We start from the raw sequence: 19,684 nt of genomic DNA on the forward strand, positions 1-19,684 counted from the left end.
GTAATGGTAAGCATGGGCTTAAATAATTGGGAGTCAATATCGACAGGTGTCAACATTGACAACAAAAACCGTAAAAAGACTCATGTTGAACTTCTCATGTGTCTACCCGATTCCTGTCCACCTATTGATCTAGACACGGTGGATCCTATAATCCACCCCCATTCTACATACCTTCCAACTGTACATTTTGGCCAGTACAGTACCATTTTTATGTCCTGCACTGGCCAAAAAGGTCTTTGTACCGGGTTTCTGGCTCTCCAACTGTCCATTGAAAGTATAGAAAATAGGACACGGACACGCCCCCTTTCCAAATCTGTTCTGATTGTTGCCCTTCAGTTGTTGGAGGGTAGGATTCTACATATTAGGCCTCCTAACTCCAACCACAGATGGTCACGGCACGACACTATGAAAGGGGGTATTAGAAGAGGAGTCATTACACCAACACTCGTTAGTAGAGGTGCCACCTCTACAATACAACAAAGGGTGCAATAATCAACGACACTATACAACATACTTTAAATATTTATTATTTAGCATAAACTTTAAGCAGCAAACAGCATCACGTGTAAAGTACATCCCCTCCGCAAAACCAGGGAATGTACCAACTACATAACCTACAAAGTGTCACAATACACACTGCTTACAATGGTACAAAGTCCGACGGAAAGTCAGGAAACAATCACTCAGAGATTGATGGGGAAAAACACATCTGTTTTGCCAGCATTTACTCGCTAGTAATGACAACCTCTAGCCAAACTAATATATACCACAGGCCCTGGTGTACAAACACAGGAAGGAAAGTTAATGTCACCGGTGATTTATAGGCCTGGGCAATGCATGCTGCTTTTTTAAGTGCCACCAAACCAAAGCTGGTAGTCACAGAGTGGGAGCTGGTCATTTAGAGCTCAGGTTCCGTGACCCACAGCAGCGCCCTGGTTCCTGTAATTATATAACCCATGTAGCTGTAAGGAGAAAGCAAAGCCGGCTAATAAATCAGCAACTCTCCTAGACATTGGGGAGAAACAAACAGAAAATCAGCGTTCCATTCATCTGGGTGACCGAGCAGATCAGCTGCATCATATAAATGGTGCACCAGGCATTCATAGCTCGTTGCCGAGGACCAGGCTGGAACAACGGCTTGTTTGTTGGATGCGAGTGCTCGGGCCACTTGTGTAGAAGTACTGGAGGTGTCTTGGAGGATCAATGGAGGTTACCCATAGATAATAGTTGGGTATAAGTACTGTGCTTGGAAATAAAAGAACGAATGTAAAGATGCAGCACTCACGGCTTAATAAAATAGGCAGTAGACAAAAGTTGTATGATCAACGTTTCAATTTCTTTATCGAAATTTTCATCAGGATAAAGAAATTGAAACGTTGATCATACAACTTTTGTCTACTGCCTATTTTATTAAGCCGTGAGTGCTTTGTTAGTGAAGAAAGAATGAATGAAGAAGAGATGGGTAGCGAGAAACAAAGTGCGCCCCTAATTGGAAGTATCCACCACCAAATGGCCGAAAATAGACCACAGAAGTAGCAGCCAAATTACTGTACAACAATTTAATACAATTTATTTTAAAAAAGACAATAAAACACTTTTTCATCTGTGTCGAGTCATAAATTCAATTCGGTCAATGCAAGGAAAATCCAACGCGTTTCGTCGATAACGACTTCCTCAGGGGTTACCGTAGGCAATTTAACCTTGAATGTGAGTGTTTTTAACTCCAGATGTCAAAAAGTTTTTCAACCCAATGTGAACAGGGTAAAAGACTAGATCCTCACAAGATCTTAATCTTGATGCGTAACTGCATCTAAAACATAATCAATTTCCATATAAGACCCTTTTTGTAAGAAGGGGAAAATCCGGAAAGAATTCAAATGGACAGTTTCCTATTGTATCAACAGGTTCCTCAAATGCAGAACTCAGCAGGCATACGATGGACCATATATATATGTAGATCACCTCATGCAAGTAACTACGTGTGGGAGTATGGGTGCTATAATGCGTCTTGATAAGAGAGTAGAGTACATGACTGCAGAACACCTAACTATGGGCCTGATTCAGACCTACATTTGAGAGTTAGATTTGGGTGAGTTATATTTTTCCTAAGGGTAAATACTGGCTGCTTTAGTCTTACACTGCAATTTAGATTTCAGTTAGAACACACCCCACCCCACCCAAATGTTAACTCTCTCTGCCCCACCTGCAGTGCAGCATGATTTTGCCTATCTGCATAAACTGCAGCCTTTCTAAAAGGTCTAAATCAGGCATTATATTCCAGGCAGTACAATGGTGCATTGGTAAACTGGCTGACTCACAGTACTGATGTTTTATTACATTCAATTTCCACCACCTTCCTGTCTGTGTGGAGTTTGTATGTGGCCCCCTTCCTCCCACCCCATGTTTGATCGGGTCGCCTGTGGTTATTCCTGTTCCAACCCACAGTCCTGTATCAATATGTATTTTCGGTACTTGTGAGTTATCCGGGCGTCCGATTTTTTGATTGTATGCCTTAAGTTAAGGCATACAATCAGATGCGATGCGATGCGATATCGCATCGCATCTTATCGCATGCGACCATCGGATGCGATGACCCGATTTTTCCATAGGAATCAATGTTAAAATGATTCCTATGGAAAAAGGGGTCCTTTTCATACCCCTACTATCCAAGTGGGCATGGAGTTGGATATAAACCTGTGGCGAGCGTAGCGAGCCACCGAGCCCGAAGCGTGGCGAGCGAAGCGAGCCCCGCGAGGGGACGGTATTCCGTGTCCCCTCGCGGGGCTCGCTACGCTCGCCACGCTTCGGGCTCGGTGGCTCGCTACGCTCGCCACAGGTTTATATCCAACTCCATGCCCACTTGGATAGTAGGGGTATGAAAAGGACCCTTTTTCCCATTGAATTCCATGTTAAAATGGACTCAGTCCATTTTAACATTGATTCCTATGGAAAAATCGGGTCATCGCATCGCATCCGATGGTCGCATGCGATGCGATGCGATGTCCCGATCCGACCCGATTTAAAAATCGGACGCCCGGATAACTCACAAGTACCGTATTTTCATGCATACATATACTGTACATGTGTTGGGCTTAGATTTACATACAGGTACAATACTAAGGGGCCCATATATCAATGAGTGATAAAGCTTGTTGTGAACCACAAAACTCGTTGCATATGATAAATAGTGCTCCAGCCAATCAGCTCCAACCTATACTTTTTCACACTTGGCAGTTTGAAGCTGATTGGCTGGAACACCGTTTATCATACGCGACGAGTTTCATCATTCACAACAAATAGTATAACTCTTTCATACATGAGCCTAAAGGCCCCCATACACTAGGGCGACTTGTCCTTAGGACAAGTCGTCCCCGACTTCCCCCTGAGCTTCCCCGGCTGCTCCCCGGGGGAGCTTGATTAGATGTGCCATTTTTTACATGTGATAAATCGTCTCGATTTATCACATGTAAAAAACCCGGGGAGCAGGGGGGGGGCTACAGAGGTGGGAGCAGGGGGGCTGGGGACGCTGCGGGGACAGCGTCTGTGTCCCCCGCTGCTGGTAACGCTGCGGGGACAGCGCCTGTGTCCCCCGCTGCTGGTAACGCTGCGGGGACAGCGTCTGTGTCCCCCGCTGCTGATAACGCTGCGGGGACAGTGTCTGTGTCCCCCGCTGCTGGGGACGCTGCGGGGGACACAGGCGGCATAGAGCCGGGCAGGGGGAGCCGGCGGGAGCTGTCAGTGCTAGAAAAAAAAAGCCTATACAATGAATGGGCAGCCTGTGATTGGCTGAGCGCTCTCTCAGCCAATTGCTGACTGGCTGAGAGAGCGCTCAGCCAATCACAGGCCGCCCATGCATTGTATGGGCTTTTTTTTTTTATTCAATACGGACAGCTCCCGCCGGCTCCCCCTGCGCGGCTCTATGCCGCATGTGTCCCCCGCAGCGTCCCCAGCCCCCCCTGCTCCCTCTACCGCCTCGCTGCCCCACTAGGTCCCAAGTCGGGTGGTCGGACGTGCAGCAGGTCCGACCACCCGACGCAGATCCGATGCGCACGGGACCGCGCATCGGATCTGAGGGGACATCAAAACTAGCCGATTTTGGTCCGATTTCGGCCAGATCCGACTGATCTGGCTGAAATCTGACCAAAATCGGCTAGTGTATGGGGGCCTTAAGTATTAAGCCAGGACCTCTAGTGCTATAGGTACTGTAGACATGTTAGGCTAACAGACTTGCAATTTATTAACTTTGAGAGGGCACTCCTGCTGCTATTCACACAATGAGGCGGGGATCCCATTGATTAGGCTAATGCTGGCCACACACCCGACCAACTTTCATCAAACCATTCAACTAGTTTTTTGGTTGGACTGAAAATTTGGTATTGTATCACAAACTCAGGAGAATGGACAAAAACATTCAGTGAAATTGTTTCAATCAAATAAGTCCAACTACAGGACATTGTCTGAGTGACAGGTGTTGTCCATTTTCTGATTTGGGAAACAAATGACTTAATTACAAATTACATTTGCTCCTATCCAGTACCAGGTTTTTATTCCATCCAACCAACTAGTTGGATGGTTGGAGGAAAGTTGGTCTGAAGTGTGGCCAGCATACGCAGGCTAAAAATGCAGTAACGAGGGTCGTCTGTGAACCAGGAACACGTGGCTCCAAAATACTTCTATACAAAATCCATATTCTCATCCAAGCATAGTCCGGAGAACACCAATACACAAGTATCAGTTGTCTATCACTATCTATACGGAATCAGAGCTCCACAGGGACATCAAAAGTACACACTATATAAGAATATAATATAGTAAGTGTACCAATTAGCCAATCATCGTGTGTTCTGCCATTGTTATTGTATAGTGCAGTGGTGGGATTCAGCCGGTTCGCACCGGTTCTGCAGAACCGTTTCCAAATATATGATCGGTTCTGCACAACCGGTGGCTAAGAAGCGCTGCGGAGGCTCACAAGTTACTTGAAGCAGCTGTGACAGCCGGGCAGAGAGCTGCATGCTGCCCGGCTATATACTGGAAGCAGGTACGTGCCACCGTCCGCGGCTATTCTTAATGCTACTGCTGGACCGCGAGCCAATAGGAGCTCGTGGTCCGGCAGCCAATAAGGAGCGGCAATGGGGGCTTCTTATTGGCTGCCGGCCGCAAGCTCCTACTGTCTCTCGGTCCAGCGGGAGAATTCAAAATAGCCGCGCAGACCTGCTTTCAGTATACAGCCGCAGCTCTCTGCCCAGCTGTCACAGCTGCTTATGTGGCACCCCGTCTCCTGCCCACCAGTTACCTGCCCACCACGAGCAGCCATCAACTACCGGCCGCTCAGATGCCCGCACGTACCCGCTGCACCCGCACAGTGGGCACCCTGCCACTGATTTCCACCCCTTCTACACTAAGGGACTTATAACCCCCCTTCCTTCAGGGCTCACAGAGACCAAATCACCTGGCCTAGTTAAGCTCCCTGAGTTAAGGACCCCGGTTGCGGCCCTCGGGAAGCCCCTTGGTATCCAGCATGAACCCCCTGGCATAAAGCAACACCCCCCTAGCAATGAGCATGTAGGTAAGTGGCACATGTTTCAAATATGTAATGGACATCATGTTGTGCTGCAAAATGTGTAACTGGCATCACGGCGTGTAGCACAATGTGTAATGGGCATTACAGTGTGTGGCCGTATGCATTATTGGCATTATGGCGTGCGGCTTTATGCGCAATGGGCATTAGGACATAGAACCTGTTGTTAATTTATTTGAATCCCACCACTGCTATAGTGTGTATGAACGATTGTTTTAGCATTCCGCTGATGAACCAGAAAAGTCTGGCATACAAACACGCCCCTTCAATTATCCAATCGAGGATGAGATTTTTTGGTTTCGACGGACTGATCTCCCAATATTGCGCAATGTGAGAAAATCGGTCAAATTTAAAAAATAAAAAAAGTTTTTTGTTTTTTTAAAGACATTAAAAAAAAGAGAGTAATGTTTCAGAGATTGGGATTTAATGCTAAAGGTCCCATGCACATATTTTGCGGGTGGGGGATGGTGGGTCACCATCTGTTTAAAGTTTGAATAGTTTTGATTGATCAATGTAAACTTTACCTATATATTATTTCTATGTATTGCAATTTATTACTCCAGCACTGTGTTGCTCCGATGTCTTCACAAATATCATATGCTTGTGAAAAATAGACTTCCAAAAATTGTATTATTGTTTGATATATTTAATGTGAATCTGGTACTTGATGCTTCAATAAAAATAAAAATAAAAATTGGTACTTATGTAGTAACTGGGCTGCCGATTTTGAAATCGGGTCCATCGCATCGCATCGCACCCGACCAAATCGCATGCGATGCGATGCGATGGACCCGATTTTTCCATAGGATTCAATGTTAAAATGGACTGAGTCCATTTTAACATGGAATTCAATGGGAAAAAGGGGTCCTTTTCATACCCCTACTATCCAAGTGGGCATGGAGTTGGATATAAACCTGTGGCGAGCGTAGCGAGCCACCGAGCCCGAAGCGTGGCGAGCGTAGCGAGCCCCGCGAGGGGACACAGAATACCGTCCCCTCGCGGGGCTCGCTTCGCTCGCCACGCTTCGGACTCGGTGGCTCGCTACGCTCGCCACAGGTTTATATCCAACTCCATGCCCACTTGGATAGTAGGGGTATGAAAAGGACCCCTTTTTCCCATTGAATTCCATGTTAAAATGGACTCAGTCCATTTTAACATTGAATCCTATGGAAAAATCGGGTCATCGCATCGCATCGCATCGTATGCGATGCGATATCGCATCGCATCTGATTGTATGCCTTAACTTAAGGCATACAATCAAAAAATCGGCAGCCCAGATACTACATAAGTACCTAAAAATTATATAAAAAAATACCTTTGATTTCCTGAAAAATTGCCCCAACTTGTTTTATTATTTCTTTTTTTGCATGGTCTGTCAGTGTGTGCCTCGCTGTACCCTCCGATGTTGGCTGTGGGGGATTTATTATTGTGTATTTATGCATGTCCACTATTATATAGCGATTGTAGAGACTTTCTGGGTGCTCGAATGAAAATGTCAACACAAGAAAAATGTACCAAGTGGATCACCAAGTACAATTAACATAAGGTGAATGGGAGTCCCAGCATTTTAACTCAAGGCTACAGATACCTCTAGCATCATGTAATTAGGCATATAGTGCCAATTTATCACCATTAAATGAATAGTCAGAATTAGTATGCACTGTGTGTTCAGTTCTCTTAACTCTTTGGCTCGTATTCAATGTGGCTGGTGAGGGGGTTAAACGGCGGCGATCACAGCAAACAAGCGATCCTCGCTGTTTAACCCCTGCACCGGCCACTCAGGGTATTCAACGTTCCTGTGGAATCCTCGCTGTCAGAGGATGGCGAGGATTCCCCCAAACAGCAAGGCTCTCGCGGCTAATGCAGGGAGCCTGCTGCATTTAGCCGCGAGTCTCGCTGGTTCTGTGGCCGCATACGCCGATTCCCCCTCGCTCCAAAAAATAGAGTGAGGGGGGAATCGGCCTATGCAGGGGGGTCAGTTGAATACTGACCGGGTGAGCTGTGACAGCGAGCAGGCAGCACTGCTCGCTGTCACAGCTCGCCCCTGCCATTGAACACACCCCTTGGAGTGCCAAGTGAATTTGTCAAAATAGGTGTGAAAATTGCCAAGCCAACATTTTTTATTAATCACAATGACGTGTATTGTTTACCTTAGGAAATGTAATCTTTTAATTTACCCAATTTTTACTTTGAATTTATATAACAAATGTGAGCGACGCTGGAATTTTTAGCAGATATTTCGCACATCTCGCAGAGAAGTTGCCACTCAAGGGGTTAATATTACAGGCAACGTAAAACAAAACATAACAAAAGAAAAAATTCATACACTGGGATTATAAAACAGTGGTTGCGCCTCCTAACCAAACTATCTTTGTGGTAACTACACAGGGTACAGATTAAGAAAAAAAGTGCATTCGTGCGTGACCCGGTTTGTTTCTGATGGAAGCGATCGGCGTACAAGCAGAAACGGTTCTCTTCCTCTGCCCAGTCTCCGCTTTATATTTTTAACATATAAAGCAAATACATGTTTATCAGCACTATCAAAGCTGTTCTTTCATTAAGGCCCTTGGGCCATTCATCACTGTCAGAGCAGCTTGGGAACAACGGTGGGAAGAAACGTTTATCTGCAATCAACGTCCAAGCAATTAATCATCCTACGATCCGCCCTTTTTTTCTCCCGTTTTGGTTTGAAAATCAGCCTTTTATTCTACATTTCTGCAGTGGTGAAGTAATAGGAACTTTTGTTTAACATTTAAGCGATACATTCTCTTGTATACAGCAAAATAGAGCATGTATGATGGAGTCCCCTATTTATATTATACGAGGTGGTTTTAAAGGTTACAGAATGGCCTTCATAATGAGCGATGCCTAATATTTCAATAAGAACTAGTGACATAACGAAGACATGAATGAAAGAACATATCTGCATCACATATTAAGTAATATTAGCATTTTATAGGTCTTAGGAAGTGACCCAGCCAACAAAATGGCTGCCTTCGATGTAGTCATTCGGATGGATCTCAAAGTTGAAGCTAAAACAGAAATAAACTAAGACTTATCTTAGTTTATTTTGGACTTTCCCCCAACCCTCACTATTCGCAAAACTATAGACCATCGTTATTAAAAGGGGAGAAAATGCTATAATTGAAGGTCTATGTAAGGAGGCCATGACAATATGGTACCCAGGGGTTTGCAACATGGAACTGGAATATTTAGCCAAAAAGGGAGACATTTCTTTAAACTGTGTCCAAATAATATCTGGACCAAGACAGTAATAAGTAGATTTTTTTTTAATTTTAGGATATTTCTTCTAAACTGCATTGGTATACTTCTAACATTCAATAAAAGTATTGATAGGAGACCTGATATGTATTGATTTTTAGATAGAACCCTTATGCCTTTCCTGGATGTAATGATATAAATATATTAAGAACAGTTTAAAAAAAAAAAAATAGAGCTTGTAATTTAAATTGCAACTGTCAAATAAGCCATTTTGTGAGGTAAAAAAAAAAAAAAATGGAGCCAGCCAATCAATTCACTTGGGACTCTGAGATGGTGCCATTTATCAGCTAAAAAGGCCAAAATGCCGAGACCACTCTAATTAATCCCTTCAGGAGTAAATTAATATAAAAACTAAGTAGTATACTTCACAATATAGTACCTGGATGGCCACATATTTTTTTCCTATAACTTTGTTTCAGTGTTTTCCAAAATGTATTTTACATTAAGCCAAAAAGTGTTCACTTTTTTGTGGACATGAGGGGGTTAATAAATCAAAACAAATATGGGGGCACGTCTAATTGGGGGATTTCAGCAGGATAAACATTTGCTGAAGAACTATGAATTCTACTAAACTATCCCATATTCCTTCTTTTAGCTATCTCCTCACTCAAGGAAAAAAAAGAATATCAAATGCTCAGTGTATTGTTTGGCGAAGGCGGCCCAGCTATCACTCACCGCTGTGTTCAGCTTCAATCAACGCGGCTATATTTCAACTATTGCTTTTCTTCCCTTGAGTAGAATTAACATGAGCATCCAGGACACAAATTCCTCCGTAATTATATTGCCGCTAAAATTGTATTTACCACAAACAGATTTCTAATATTCCTGTGTATTTGACCCTTGGCTAGTGTTTACCCAGAAGGACGGCCATTTTGGATGTAAGGATCAATGACAACCAAAGACAGATGTGCATGGAGATGACAGAGAAGAATGACTAGCGAAGCCCAAGGCATTACTGGGGACAGTGCTCTTCCTATCAGTCAGTGGGAAGGCAGATGGCCCGGGCATGTAATTGATTTACTTTGTTATCCATTGATCTGCCAAATTTACGGATTACAATTTGATCAGTCTTGAGCTTTGCAGTAGCCGATAAACAGAAGGTTAGAAACAAATGCTAACCGGCTGTGTCCTTTCCTGTATTGTACGAACACCATTAGGGACAGAGAACCAAAAATACTAAATTGATCGTGTTAGAAAAGACAACTTACAACAAATCAAATATTCAACTGAACGTTAAAATATTTGAAATTGTATTGACACCGGATTTATAAATGAGTCAGTGTTAATCCCGCAGGAGCTTTATATCACTGCATCTTGGACTAGGTCCCTTACACTTAAAACTTGTCTCAACAAGGATTGTAGGATTTGTCCGAAAAGAGATACTGTGCAGTGAACATCCCACAGCTCTGATAGGATTATGTAATTCTATCAACACTATAATAAAAGTGTTTATTGATTTGTACGGAGTCACAGTGCTCTGTACACCACACCTTCATGTATAAAGAGCGGGAACAGCTTTTCAAACAAGTCCTATTTAAATGGAGTCGGTCAGCTAGGAGATGTTGCGGTAGGAGTTGGGTGTACATAGGACTGTAAACACCTGGTCTCCTTAAGATGGGGGACTTGCAGTAAGTTATATCAAGGGTACCCAGCCAAAAATTAAGGGGTTGAATTGATAACTTTGTTTAAACTAAATTAATGCGAAAATAATGTTTTCATACTCTTTTCACATTATTTTTAGAATCACCTGAAGAATAAAGGTCTTTTGCAGCAATTTTTGTGTGAAAAACTCTTCCAAACCCTTTAATGTGCATATATTTTTTAGTAACCAGATCTCATTTCCTATACTTATAATAAGAAATGTGATCTGGCCGAACGTACATGAAAAAATTAAAGGAAAGAAGCCCTGTGATAATAATGCTATGTCCAGATAGCATTATCACAAGGAACACTGCGAATTCTGCCGCTGTACAGCTTTCTCTGGTCATATGCAGAGTGATCAGCTACAGTATGTTTGTCTGAACCCTGTAATGAAAAAAAATCATACATCCAAGGATCGGTGCTTCGAGAAGGGTTGTCAGGCATTAAGTCCTCCTGCTCTGCTGTGTGACCCCTGCTGAACTAAAGTGATGGGGGTCACGGGGTTGTTGGGCGTCTGAGTAGTCACAATGCTGTTTTACAGGTCATGAGCAAAATGTGGAGCAGCCAATCAGATAACAGAATCACTTCAAGGGTAACATTCATTTCTCTCAGCTTAGAGTCTAAACAAACTCCTTGAATCATTGGCGCGAATCTCATTTATTTTTCATGTTTTAATTAAACCCGGGGAAGGACTATTTTTAAAGATAAAGTTAAATATGCTTTGAACATTACCAGATATAGTTTGGGCTCCAGTTTTAATTTATGTTCCAACCAAAGAAAACACAAATAAAAGGAAATGTTTATATAAAAGAATAACTGAATGAGAAATGGCAGGACAAAAGAACAAGCGTTTCCCAACTCTGGACACAACAGACCTTGGCGAGTTTATATGTCTTACACGTACCCATTTACCATTTTAGAAGCACTCCTAATGAAATAATTAAAGCCAGCTTTAAAAATGTGTCAGTCAGTAATAAACATACCTGTGCTCCATGGAAAACAAGCTATTGGGATTCCCCGAGGAGTGGAGATGGATCTAGTGCACTGGTCCTCAGGACCCCTAACAGGTCACCGGGCAGGTGCACTGTGTGTGTGACCAACTGTCTCATTTTAAAAATGAACCGGAAAACATGTTCTGTGTGGGGTCCTGTGGACTGAGGGGTAAATGTATTACCAGGCAGTGATCCTGCTGATAATTTTATACAGAGACGTAGCAGGAAGCAAATAGCAACAAGATGTACGATTGCCTTGTTTGCCGGCTCGCTCTAGTGCGCATGCGCGAGATCCGCTACTACTGCAAAATCTCCGGTATGACAAATGAAACAAATACGTTAAACTATTTCATATGCTCCGGCTCCTGACGGGCTGCGAAATCCCACATGGCGAAAAGCTGTGCCGCACACTGTAGTTAATGATGGACACAATTGTGTCCATTCACACGGGACGGCCACCCGGTTGCAGCCGGATCCCACCACTGGAAAGGACGGCTGCCAGGCTGTGGCCATCCCCACCATTGTAAACTACTGTGTGCGGCACGGCTTCCTGGCCATGCGGGATTTCACCGTCCGGCAGGAGCCAGAGCGTGTGAAATAGCCCTTTGAGTGCGAGGAGAGGACGGGGAAGTGGAACCTGGGAACTCTGTGATAATCTAATAAATAGTCGTGCAGACAATGTGGGGCTGAGGTTAAAAATAGAGGCCCAAACACACTAGGTCAGTGATTGGGAACCTTCGGCCCTCCAGCTGTTGATGAACTACACATCCCAGCATGCCCTGCTACAGTTTTGATATTTGGCCATGCCAAAACTGTTGCAGGGCATGCTGGGATGTTAACTCAACCGCTGGAGGGCCAAAGGTTCCACATCCCTGCACTAGGTGAAAACTATCCAAAATACTTTATGACAGGGATGGGGAACCTTTGGCCCTGCAGCTGTTAAACTACACATCCCAGCATGCCCTGCAACAGTTTTAGCATGGCCAAATAGCAAACCTGTAGCAAGGCATGCTGGGATGCGTAGTTCAACAACAGCTGGAGGCCCAAAGGTTCCCTAGAAACTCCTTTCTGAGCGATAACTTCGACAATATCCTCTGGTGTGTATGGGCCTTAACTGTCCAGGTGTTAAGGATAGCCATACTTGAGCACAGATGACTTAATCAGAACCTCAGTTATTTTATCTGTGCCCAAGCATAGATATCCTTATAACCTGGACTGCCAGCTTGCCTTGAGGACCAAATCATGCGAAACGCTCCACTACAGTAAGGCCTGGTGAACACAGATGAAGCAAAGGTCACTGTTAAATCCCGCTTCATAATAAAAATGCCAATTTGTCCCTTTATATAATAATTACTACGTAGATATTTGCCGATCACATCAGGTCTAGATTATTTACATACAGATCATGTGCCGGAAGGCTGCTGACCCTGGAGGTACAGTAAGCTGCACATATCAGAAACACGGCGAGTAAACCAATGCGATCGTTTAACGAACAAACACAAAATCCACGCACCTCAGTGCCAGGATGTGAGCGGATTCTTCCCGGTGTTCTGGATGCAATAAAACGAGTGTGTCAGCAAGGAAGGTGTTAATCTGGCATGCCGCTAAACGAAGCCAGCTGCTTATCTACAAGCCACAGAACGTAGAACACCCGCGGGTGGTCACAGAATGTTATATGGCTGCCATGACTTTGCGAACAGTTCAGCATTGGTGACAATTTTACAACTGTTCCCAAGTTGGTTCCTTGTCCGTAGTACACTCAGGGCTTTAAATTCACATTGGACAAACCCATAAATCAAGTGGTTATTGGCTGTGCCGCTAGGAAGCAGAGTTAGGAACCTTTCCAGTGGCTTTATTTACTTACTCCAGCGGCACCTCTACTGAATGTAATACCTGCCTACTTTTGTTTTATCCTTCGGAATCTACACATCGGAGCTGTAACCTCTCCAAACACTCCAGTTAATTAATGGACTGTTGGCCCCCACCCTCCGCTCAAAAATAAATGATCTCGCCATCATAAACTCTGAGGACTGCAGAGATTTTTAAGCAGTCTCCTAGACACAATAAGCAGCATGCACTGCCTTGCACACCTATGGGTCTCTACTGATTTAAAGATAAATCCACGTTTTCCGGCATATTTGGGGGAACTCCAGATTACACATCTGCACGTAAACAGAATTCCTGACATTCCTGAACAGCAATATACAAGGCAAAGTTTTGCATACGGTTACCAAATGTATGTATATTAATGCCCAGGGTGTCCACATTTTGCAATAAAATTGTGAAAATCTAGGGGATATTCAATCACCCCCATTAAACATAAGGACCGCAAATTTTCCTGATGTTTTATCAATTTTTTAATCGAACCATCCGATTGGATCGCCTTATAAAAAAAAAAAAGTTTCTCAGCGAAAACACACAGGTTCAGTGATATTTACTGCGAGCGAGCAAAATCCCTGATAAGTTGCGCCACGTGACAGCTTACGGCTAGTTAGATAACCCGCGGTGAGCCTAAGTACACGCTATCACGGATAATAGGATATCTGCCTTACCATTAATTCTGGAAGCTGAATCTATTATTTTTTGTGCACATTCAAATTGATTCTGTCCCCGGCGAATTCGCAACGGGAACCGATGTTTTTTGTTTTTTTACTGCGCATGTGCATAATAGCTTATGCGCAAGTGCTGGGTCCCTGTGCAAATGGCTGCAGCGACCTGCATAGTCGCCGAGTCGCTTGCACAGAGCGGTGCGGGCTGCGGGAGGCAAGAAAGGGTGTCGCCTATGGGAACGCTGGGCATTCCCATGGGTATGCGGGCGGGACGAGCTGTGCCGGGGACAGGCGGGGCACACGCAAATGAAAGTCAGTCTCCACTGACTTATTTGCGAGCCCAGGAGAAATCCTTCGATGGTCGTTGACCATCGAAGGATTTCTCCGGCAACGTGCACATGCGAGCGGAAGTGTCTTCATAGCACAAACCCTCGCCTGGTTGCGAGGGGAAACTGCAGCGAGTGAACCAGAATCAGGGCCATAGTCTCATGAATGGGGATTCCGTTACCAGCTTTAAAGCAGGGTTATTTAATCAAGTCTAGAAAAAAAAAAATTGTATCCCAATTGCACACTGAGTGAGAAAATAACTTTTATTAACTAGTTATTTTCTCACTCGGTGTGCAATTGGGATACAAAATGTTTTTTTTTTTTTTTTCTAGACAGAATTACCCCTCCCTTTTGGCACCTGAATGACACACCTCTGATTGAGCAGCTTACCAACAAAAGTGTTATTTAATCAAGTGTAACTTACATAAGATAGCACTTAAGCTATTTTGACAGTATTTTATATGGGTTTTATTGAACGGCTGTTGGGTTATGAAGATTTGCTCACAGTGGTGGCAGTTGTATGACGAATAGAGTTTATCATTGTAAGGAGGCGATTCCTTTACCGGTGGAACTGGCCCTTTCCAAAGCTGGCCACACACATGGAAATAAGAGGTAATCATAAGCCATAGATAGGAGCACAGAAATTAGATTATAGAGGAAATTGAAAAACATGGTAGACATAAAAATAAAATGATTTGCTTGAAATGAATAAACAGACATAAAGATGTCGAAACCACCGTTTTGCCGAAAAGATGGCAGTTTTTGTCATGAATAGATCGGAAGGTCTACTCAATGCTCCGATCTATTCAATGCTAACTATTTTTTTCACCTGGTATAAGGTGTTCCTACCTGCCGAAAAAAATGCCTGCTTTTTACGGAAACACAGCCAAAACCGAAAGATGAAAAGATGTTGGATTGAGGCAGGGAGTATGGCGCCTGGTGAGCAGCGGCAGCTTAGCCGTCCTCCTGTCTGCCGCCTCCCGTAGCTACCCGCTGCAGTCATCTGTCCAGCCATTGGCCGGATGAGAGCAGCTCCCCCGGCCCCGTCCCTGCCGCCGAGCTCACCTACTGAGCATCAATCAGCGGGCAAATCCGACATCCGGATTTAGCTGCTGCATTGAATTATGGATGCCGGATCCATTCCGGCAAAAGAATTTCCAAATGGATCCGGCATCAATTGAATCTATACCAAAATCTTCTATTTGATGCAATAGTCTTACATACAATTCTGGAAAACCACTGCAGTTGTACCCCTATACTAGTTTTTCTCAACCATAACCCTTTAAGTATTCAGACAGGTTTTGGGTTGAGGCTGTCTGTGTAAGTAGAAAAGATTAAAAGAAATCCAGAAAACATGACCTGTCGGAGGAGGTGCTTGAGGACTGGAGTGGAGAACCCCTGCTCTATACCAGAACGGTTAAGCTCACCTGTCTTGCTACTTCTCTTAAGCAGGCCACACCTCTCTCAAAGTTCGGGAAGACCACCGAGCCGTACTTCTGATATTCCGGAACAGGTCTAATTTTAATCGTGACTTCTGTGACCACTCCGAGAGTTCCTAGAATTGTAAAGAACACACATGAAGTGGAGGGTTACATTGCTAAGCTCAGTAATGGTTATAAAATGTTTCACAAAATAATAGACAGGAATTAAACGTTGCTAAGTTTACGGTTATCTAATATTATACAAAAACTGCATGTCTATAAACAAAGTACATTACCACACACACAAAATGCTAAGTATATAGTAACAGTGTAACTGTGGGCTCCAACAGAAGACATAATACAATGTAGAGAACCTCTGGAAACAAGAACAGTCCCCGATGCCCACAAATATCAGCCGGGTATGGTATAAAAGTCACAGACAGTCGGGATTCCGACATCGGATTCCCGACTGTCAGGAGCCCGAGCACATTGAAGCCCCTTGCGGGTTAGGTGGCGAGCACCTATTCTATTCTCCCTCTATGGTGGTTGTGGATGAGGGAAAAAAGCCTCCGTAAGTCGGGATTCCGATGTCAGAGAAACGACCCTCGGAATCCTGACGGTTGGTGAGTCATCCGGCACCTATCTCACCTTTCCTTCCTGGTATTCAGAAGCCACTTTCCTATGTGGGCTGTTCGCTACAGGGTGAATTTGGCGAATGAAGCTTTGAGAATACCGTTATCTGGAAACTTTAACGTTAACCTTTTTAACAAAACTGGATATTGAAGAAAATATATTGCATCCCTCTACAGCGGTGGGACAGTTGAATATAAACTAGTCTCCGTATAAGGTTTATAGTCAGCTTTATGTTGCTAGGCAACAACATACTGAGATGGTGTTACCTATACCTGGCACTGGGGTAAGAGTGGAGCCAGAGATATCAAGTGTGAATGCGTAACTGCGATTCCTACCTGTCATAGTCAGGCTGCCATGAGACACAGCGGGCCCACAGATCTACCAATGATAACTTTCCTAAGCCCGTTATCCAACTCAACTCCCATGTAAATTATACCACTTTTACACCAAAATTCCGGATCCGACCCGGCATTCGGAACACGGTTCCAATCCGGAATTTGCCCCGCTTACACTGCGGTGCCGACTCGCAGTGTAAGTGGGAAGGCGCTTGGAGATGACCATCTCAAAGTGGCGGGAATGCCGATCGGCATGAGAACGACAATCGCCGCACTGGGGACAAGCCCAGCACCAAGATAACCTGCTTGGCTGCCCCCAGCCCCCATCTGTGAGGTGAATGGATGTCGCACACAGGCTTCCATTCACCTCCTCCGCTGCTGTCTGCAGAGTACACCAGACTGCAGCGAAGGCTGTGTGCACCTCCCTCCCCCACCCAACCTCCATACAGACCGCTGCGGTCGGAAGTTTGGGCTCCACCACTGCTGTAAATGGGAGACGAGTCGGATGACCCTGCATATCCATTTACACTGCCCCCTACCTGGCTCCTTCCTGTAATCCACCCTGGTCAGGACCTGGGTAGAATTTGCATGCAAATTGACCCGTTTTTTTTTTTTTTTTATTTCAGCTACCCCTTTTACATTAAGGCTGACCAGGGTCCACAAGGCAAAAACCCAGGTTTTTCTCTCGGTGTAAAAAGGGTATTAGTTTACATAATGGTTTCATGGTTTTAGATGGGTTAAAAAAAAAAGTGCATTTATGATTTTTTTTTTTTTCAAATTTCACAAATAAATATTAAAAAAAAAACTACACAACAGTATTAAAAAACAATAGATCACATACATCAAACAAGAATAATGCCCATCACCAGCAGAATATAGATACTGTATTAGGAGGATGAAGTTCTTATCTTAACGGGGACAAGTGGCATTTGGCACATTCCAGACTCTGAAACGTTGCTGAATAGGGCACATACATAACTTACATAGAAGAAATGTGAGTGAGGTCATTTTAATTCTTGGAAGAGATCCTGCCTTCCTAACCTGCTATGTCTGGTACCCAGACTCTCAACTCTCTGGGTCGTGACCCATAGATTAAGAACTATTGAGGCATGCAGTCTGTACCAATACAGATAACTTGTTAAAAGCCTGTCAAAATGACGGCTTCTGCTATGTACTTTCACTTTGAGCTGTGAGAGATTTTAGCCCACCAACTCTCCACCCCACCCCCAGTGCCTATCTGCTCCTACCAGATATGGGAGGTGGTGGGGATGGCATCAGCAGGTGCATACACAGCCGCCAATGCCAGACGCAAGGGGGAGATGGCGGGGGGAAGAGACGGTCAGTCGTTAGCGAGGGCTTACTCGTACAAACAAAAATGGATCTGAATATTGAAGTATACAATCCCACTATTTTGCAATTTTTATTTTTCCTTTTCCTCCCCGATTCTCTGAAACAATCCGCGAATCCACGTCTTTTTCTGCGGAAATGGGCGCTAACTTGCCAAAAAAGGGAAAAGATTGAACACCACCTTTAATGGTAAGAGGTATTGCTGACTATATTCAAAAACTTCAAATAAACTTTATTTACAAAAGAAATAGTCCCATTTTAGTGCAAAAGGAATACAGCTTGGGTCGAGCGACCCGTTTCCAGTTCACACTATGGAGGCAGCAGCGCCAGCTGTAAGTGCTGCCTCCGATAATGCACCAACGCTCCGCCGTGACCCCACATGATGTCAGCGAAACAGCAATATTGACGGTTCGCTGCTGTGATCCGAACAGACCGCACATACAGGGTCGCACCGGGACTGAACCGTATAAAAGTCCCTGCATTTGTGCTCTGAACGCAGAGTAAGAGGGTTTCATGTAAAGAACTCCTGACACCCCGTAAACATCAGCCATTATTTAGACCTTACACATAAAGCCGGCGTCTTTAAATCTTTCCATAATCCTATTTCCTGTTGATTTAATTTGTTACGTCGCTTGCCTTGGTATCACATTAGAGCAGTTACAAAGTGACAAATTAAAAGTAATCACAATGAGAGTCAAACTTTATTGAGTGTGGTGTACGATTTATTCCCATCAATTTTCCACCAAGAAGAGAATAATACAGGTGGAATTCACAATGATGTATGCGCTGAAGAATGTAGATTAATTTGATATATACATCTACAAAAACATTACAGTAAGGAATCGGTGGAGCGGAGGTAGTTCACCCTCCCAGCAGAAGCGCCGCGTGCACATTTTTAAAAGCAGCGAAGCTGAAGGGTTAAAAGGTTATGGTGACAATATTAAATGTTATCCACAAGGTCAATGGGCTATAAATGCCACAGTAACTGTAAGGAGGATTTAAAGGGCTGTGTGAGATATATAACTGATGTAATTGTATTATACTGCCATATAACTGTCAACACCATAAATCTGTACACTCTGCATTCTTAAATAAAAATTGTATAACAAGTTTAGTCACAGAGATGCTTAAATTTGTGATTTTTTTTTTTTTGCATTCACTTAATTCATCACCACAAATGGTTGCTACGGCAATTTATAAAAGTTATTGATCTGACCTGATTTGTCCTCTTCTGGGGGGAATAAAAACTTTAATAAACAAATACATATTTTCATAAGAGGGGCTCTTCTGAAAAACGGCCCTATAAATCCTGTTCCCTTTTCGTCTGTGCTAGCGACGATTTGGAATCTCTGCGTTAAATGTTTTCCTTAGCAGGTGTAAATGGTTCTAGGGGTTAAAGATATTGTTTTTATTCGGGGCAAATATTACGTATGTCGAATGAATCTGATTTTGTGAATAAGAGCCTGCTGTTTGTTTCTCATCACTCACTGTCACAGCGCGCTCAATGAGAGAACATAGGACACAATAATATCGAAATACCATAAACATCTCTTATGGGAAAACAAGGGAAAAGATAGAA

General features: G+C 43.8%; 1 protein-coding gene across 1 annotated transcript in view; it reads right to left on the reverse strand.

Moving 5' to 3' along the window:
- Positions 1-19,684, reverse strand: part of AGPS (alkylglycerone phosphate synthase) — a 172,905-nt gene that overhangs the window by 78,008 nt on the left and 75,213 nt on the right. The window contains exon 11 of the mRNA XM_083154721.1: positions 15,797-15,924. Coding sequence (XP_083010847.1) covers positions 15,797-15,924 — 128 coding nt within the window. The remainder of the gene's footprint in view (positions 1-15,796; positions 15,925-19,684) is intronic.

Source organism: Crinia signifera, chromosome 7 (genome assembly GCF_055691185.1).
Source record: "Crinia signifera chromosome 7, ASM5569118v1, whole genome shotgun sequence".
NCBI lineage: Eukaryota > Metazoa > Chordata > Amphibia > Anura > Myobatrachidae > Crinia > Crinia signifera.